The sequence below is a fragment of the Eublepharis macularius genome, chromosome 11 (genome assembly GCF_028583425.1).
Source record: "Eublepharis macularius isolate TG4126 chromosome 11, MPM_Emac_v1.0, whole genome shotgun sequence".
NCBI classification, from domain to species: Eukaryota; Metazoa; Chordata; class Lepidosauria; order Squamata; family Eublepharidae; genus Eublepharis; species Eublepharis macularius.
In genome coordinates this window covers 8,931,118-8,937,117 of record NC_072800.1, presented here as the reverse complement: position 1 = coordinate 8,937,117, position 6,000 = coordinate 8,931,118, and the positions used below count along the sequence as shown (strand labels likewise).

The following is a 6,000-nucleotide window of genomic DNA, read 5'->3' as shown; positions in this document are numbered from 1 at the left end:
AGTCTTATAGGTGCTACTGGACTCTTGCTCTTTTCCACTGCTACAGACAAACACAGCTAAACATCTTGATCCACCTCACAGGGTTGTCGTGTGGATAAACTAAGACGACTGATTAAGGCTGCTTGGGGTCCCTATTGGAGGGGAAAAGCGGGCTCAAAAAAACTCAAATCAAGAAGCCCGTTTTGCCGTTGCTCCGTCATCAGCGTGACGTCGCGAAGCTTGGGCGCAGCCCCCGGGAGGCGGCGCAGGCCCGAGGGGACTACATTTCCCAGCACCGCCCGCGCCCACCCTGCGCTGCTGCGGACTGCCCGGCTCGGAGGCCGCGGCTGAGGGAGGCGGGCGAGGCGGAGCGCAGGGCCGCGGGCATGGCCGAGAGCGGGGACGGCGGGTCGCCGGAGCCGGGCCCGTCCCCGTCCCCCCCGCCGCCGCCGCCGCCCTCGGCGCCGCTGCCGCTGCCGCGCCTGGAGAAGCCCCTGCGGCAGGCCTTCTACAACACGGGCGCGCTGGTGCTGGCGGGGCTGTGCTGCGGGGCGGCCGTGCTGGTCTACTTCATCCTGGAGGCCTTCCTGCGGCCGCTGCTCTGGGCCGTGCTGTGCGGCACCTTCCTGCACCCCTTCAAGAGCTCGCTGACGGCGCTGGGCCGCGGCTGGCTGCGCCGCCTGCGCCGCTCGGGCGCGCCCGTCCTGCCGGCGGCTCTGCTGCTGCCGCTCTGCTTCGCCAACGCCGCCGGCGAGGCGCTGGGCAGGCAGGTGCTGCGCCGCCGCCGCCTCCTCCTGCTGCTGGGCGCCGGCGGGCCGGCCGCCTACGGCCTCTACGCCCTGGGCTCCTCCCTCGGCGTGCAGGCCGCCCTGGCCCAGGCCGCCCGCATCATCTACCGCGGGCTGGACTGCTTCAGCAGCCGCTGGGTGAGCGAGCGAGCGAGAGGGCGGGCAGTCGGGCCTCTGAGCGCGGGCAGAGGGCAGCGCCCTTCTTCGGAGCTAGAGTTGCCAGCCTCCAGGTGGTGGCTGGAGAGCTCTAGGAATGACAACTGATCTCCAGGCCATAGAGATCAGTTCACCTGGAGAAAACGGCTGCTTTGGAGGGTGCACTCTAGACCCAGTTGAGGTTCCCTCCCCTCCCCAAACCCAGCCTTCCTTAGGCTCCACTGCCAAATCTCCAGGAATTTCCCGACCAGGAGCTGGCAACCCTATTTGGAGTCGCGGAAGGAGACCGCCCCCCTGGGCATGTGCAGAGGGTCTCCGTGGTCGGGTTGCCGACCTCCAGCTGGGGCCTGGAGACCTCCTGGAATGACCAGGCTGTAGGGAGGGGGATTCTCAGGCATCACATCTGAGTTGAATTCCTGCCCAACCCCCCCCCCCCCCATCCAGGAATTTCCCTGCCCACAGCTGCCAACCCTGCTCCCCTCCCCAAGCTCTACTCTGGAAGCTCCAGGGATTTCCCTAGCAGGAGTTGGTAACCTTTCTACAAGGCCTCCTGTTTATTGTAACCTTTTAAAAGCCCCCCCCCCTCCTCTGTAACTGACATGAGCAGCAACCCCTGGGTTGAAGAAGAAAGAGGAGTTCAGCTCAGCAGCACTTCAGAGGCTTAATAACATCTGTTCTAGCAGACGTTTTTGTCAGCCAGCGGCTTGCTTCATAAGATGCATGAAACCTAGATTTCATGTGTTGGATATATTTATACCCACAGCTGCAGCCAACAGAAAGGCAGGGGGTGTTACAAAAAGAGGCCAGCGCCCATCGAAGAAGTAACCAAGCCATTAGGAGTGAGCGAGGAAGATTCCCCACTGATAGTAGATGGGAAAAGTAGGATAAGCATAATTTCGGAAAGTACGGGGTGAAGTATGTTGAATAGATTTAGCTAGCAAAGTGCAGGTGACGTGTTAAAATATAACTGAACTGATGAGAAAACCCTTGCTGGGTTCTACAAACTTACTTAGTGTTCGAAGAACGTAACATTTATTTATTTACTTCGTTCATACCCACCTTTTCCCCCAGTGGGGATCCAGAGGGAGCAATCCTGTTGGTCTAATCAGAAGGAAGCACCATGTGAAACGTGGAAATTTCCTAGAAAGGCGCATACCTGCATCAACAGACATTACCCAGCAGTGTAGCATATAGTCCCTGTCCCTACCAAAGCATCTCTCTGAGAGTTTCTTTTGATATAGCCTTATAATTTGGGTAGAAAGCCTTCCTGAATAATTCAGTTTTACATAGTTTGCAGAAAGCCAGGCGTCTGGGAGCTTTCCTGACCTTCTCCGGCAGGTCGTTCCGTAAGGTGGGGGTTATCACAGAGAAAGCATGTGTGTGGGCAGCTGTTGATTTTGCCCAATTGCAGGGTGGTATCTGCAGAAGGTCCTGACCAGATGAGCAACGCTGCTGTGGTGGCAAATGGAGGGTGAGGCGGTTGTAATGATATGAGGGGCCAGGCCATGAATGGTTTGAATATGATACTCATGATCTTGAATTGATCCTGGTAGCCAATGGAGTGACTGCAAAATGATACAGACGCTCCGGTTAGCTCCTGAGAGTAAACGAGCTGCAGCATTCTGCACTAGCTGGAGTCTCTGAGTTGACTGTGAGGGGAGACCTATTTATTAGAATGCATTCCAGTAGTTTAGTCTCGATGTTAACTTTGGCATGAATTCAAGAGCAATAAACTGTCCCTGCAGTAACCAGATGCTGGGTAGCAGGAGACTGGGCACAAGGCAGGGGTGTGGGGAGTTTGTTGGCCCTTCCCGCAGGCAATTCCCACAAAGGCCAAGTGGTGACAGCAGGTGCAAGAGAGAAGGAGCACCACATGGGTAGCAAGTACCAGGCAGGGACTTGGAGCCAAAGTACATGAGATGCCAGACACTTGGTCTTCATGTGTTGGGTCTGCAAGGTTCCCTGGGTAGTGTAGTCTTACAAAGATGTGATTGTCCACTGGGGCGGCGGGGGGGGGGAGGGGAAGAATGGGAAGGATTCTGTCTCTTGCAAAAAGCCTTGCCTTGGCTTTTCTTTGGGACGGGGCGGGGCGGGGGGGGATTAACAGGAGGCAGGAGTGAGAGAATCCCCCCCCCACATCTCTTCTCCGTGATGGAGAATCTCTCTCTTGCAAAAAGCCACCCTGGGTTTCCTGCCTCCTGTTACACCCCCCCCCCCTTCAAGTTCCCAGAGAAAAACCCGAGCCAAGGCTTTTTGCAAGAGAGAGACAGAGAGTTCCTCCCATCACTGTTCTCCCAATGGAGAATCACATTGAGTGACTGATCTTTGTAAGACTACACTACCCAGGGAACCTTGCGGGACACAACATGCACCCAGGTGTCTTGTGTAGTTTCCCTGTTGAACAGGCACTGGTGAACCTCAGAAACCCCAGAGGGCAAAGAAGGGCAGTACTCACAGGTCAGCAGGGCTGTTCCAACACATTTTGGTGGTACAGGTAGGATAAGAACAAACAGTGGATAAGAATAAGCAGAGAACTTGATTGGTTTCGTAATTTGAATTTGGCATGCACGTGCACAGAGAAAACAACAGAAGATTGTTTTGTGAGGTGGGAGGTTGACTGGGTCCAAAGCAAGGGAGTTGTCCAAGAAGGCCTGGAGTTGGTCAGCTGTTGCTCTCTCGACCTCTTTGCCCTGAAAGGGCAGATTGGAGACTGGGTGATAAATGACGTCATCTAAATGATTACCCATCCTGTAGCAGAAGAATGGTGCAAGTGTTATTTCATAGAGTGAGGCAGTAGATGAGGGGGATAGCGTTTTGGCCTATAGTCCTTCAGACTGTGGAGCTTATTATATTGCGAATGCTTCCTGATAATTAAAAAGCCTCCCAGAATCATGCATGTAGTAAACTAACACGTGTGACACATTAGCTTAGTGTTGTGTAGTGGTTGGACTAGGATCTTGGCGATCCAGGTTCTAATCCCCACTCTACTATTAAAGCTTGCTGGGTGACCTTGAGCCAGTCTCGCACTCGCAGCCTAATCTACCTTACAGGGTGGTTCTGAGGATAAAATGGAGAAGAGAATGAGGCAAGCTGCTTTGGGTCCTCATTGAGCAGAATGGTGAAGCATAAATAATATATTTAGGGAGCTCTCTACATAGAAAAGCAATTAAAAATCTTCCACCTGCACTCTGGGGTAGAACAGTGTAGTCTTCTACCATCTCGGCCTGTGTAGGACAGTTTCACTGTTGTGACACTTAAATGTGGGGTCAACTAACTGACCAGGCCACTTAATCCCTGTCTTACTATAAAGGTTGTGCAAACTTCGTTTGAATGCATGACTGTTGAGCGTGCACTCAAATCTTCCTACTTCTCATTTGATTTTGTTGTATTATCAACAACAAAAACTACAGTTTGCTTACTGTTGTAACATGCCTGAGTCTTGTGATTAAAGATGCTTTTGAAAATGCAAGGTCACGTGGCATGTGATACAAGCATTGAACCCTCCACTTCCCCCCCCCCCAAAAAACCTTTATGACATTTACGGCTGGCAGTAATCTTGCCATTAAGATCATTTGGAGGACCCCATTGGCATTCCTTGCCGGCAGTACCACCAGGGACGTTCAGAAGATGTGTCTGTATCAAATCGCTGCACTTGGTGCTTAGAGAGATTCTTTAACAAGCCTTTGAGGTTGCTGTTTGCAGGCCTTTGCCTTTTTCTTTGTTAATCAAGGCACACTTTGGGAATTATGACACGAACCATTGTGAGACTTCCTGGAGACTGCTGGGTTTTTTTCACGCAACACTCACACTGCAGATCACTGTTTGGATTTTTGTTTCTCTAGTGATATCTTCAGAAAATAGCTACTTAGAGATTGCCAAAGCCTGCAAGAAAGAGATGGGGGAAGAGAGAGCAATAGAACATTCTCTAAATAGGAATTGCATATATAGTATTCACATTGGCATACATTATTCTCATTGTTACTCCTGCTACACTGTGAAATACAGGGAGGGACTCCAACATATGGAATGCTTAGTATTAAGGACATCATTTTTGAGCTCTCCATGGCATTGTATGCAGATCCAAAAGTTTAGTATTAAATGTCATGTAGAAATTGGAAAACATTCTTCCCTTTGAATAATGTTGTCAGCCAAGTTTTTGTTGTACCTTTGAGTAACAGTAGGTATGGTAGAATAACTTGGTCTGAATCCAGCGTCTGGGTTGCCAGTCAGTTTGACCTATTGACTTGGGTCTGCCGAGAATGAATATTGATGGGTGTTTTGCCTTTCCCTCCCTAAGATATGGACTCTGATTGTTGGCTACTTGTTAACTGTATTATTCAAGTGGAATCCGAGCACTGAGCGTTACTTAAGAACAATCGCTGTTCCTGTCTGGATTGTATTACTTTTTCATTTGGGTGAGTTGATGTATAACGTTATCTACATGTGTAGAATATTTCTGTAGACAGTTGAAAGAAATACCATATTGAACATTTGTCAGAAATCTGTGCTTATTAGGTGGCGGTTGTGGTAATTAAGTCATTGGCTCCAACTAAAAATTACCCCATGGGACTTGGTGACCTCGGAGCCTCGTATTTCCCTGAAGCTGATAGATGAGGAAAAGCTTCTGTCGCTCCAATGGGAGGAGGTTTTAGGATACGAGGTGTTTTGGGGGTAGTAGTAGTAATAACAGTAACAACAACAACAACATCTGTATACTTGTTCTCCTGGACAGATTAGTGCCCACTTAAAGCAGTGAATAAAGTCACTGTCATTATCTCCACAGTACATCTGGGGAGCTGGGGCTGAAATGAGTGGTTTACCCAGGGCCACCTGCTGAGTTCGTGGCAGAAGCGTCATTCAGACCCGCAGAGTGCTGCATCACAGCTCAACCGCTACGCTGCACCAGCTCTCACAGTGCCTGCCTAAAAATGCTTTCCAGGGAGTAAGCCCCACTGAACAGACCCAGTTAGAACTGGTCTCTTAAACAGGTTTTTGTTATCTCGTCCTTGAAGTAATGCTTAAATTAAGAAGGCTGTTTTTAATAAAGTTGTACTTAGAATACATCAAATTGCCTGAA

The 6,000-nt window shown here is 50.6% G+C and overlaps 1 protein-coding gene across 1 annotated transcript in view; it reads left to right on the top strand.

Annotated features, from left to right (window-relative positions):
* Window positions 1–316: 316 nt before the first annotated feature.
* Window positions 317–6,000, top strand: part of TMEM245 (transmembrane protein 245) — a 79,113-nt gene continuing 73,429 nt past the window's right edge. The window contains exons 1-2 of the mRNA XM_054991071.1: window positions 317–905; window positions 5,221–5,338. Coding sequence (XP_054847046.1) covers window positions 366–905; window positions 5,221–5,338 — 658 coding nt within the window. The 5' untranslated portion in view covers window positions 317–365. The remainder of the gene's footprint in view (window positions 906–5,220; window positions 5,339–6,000) is intronic.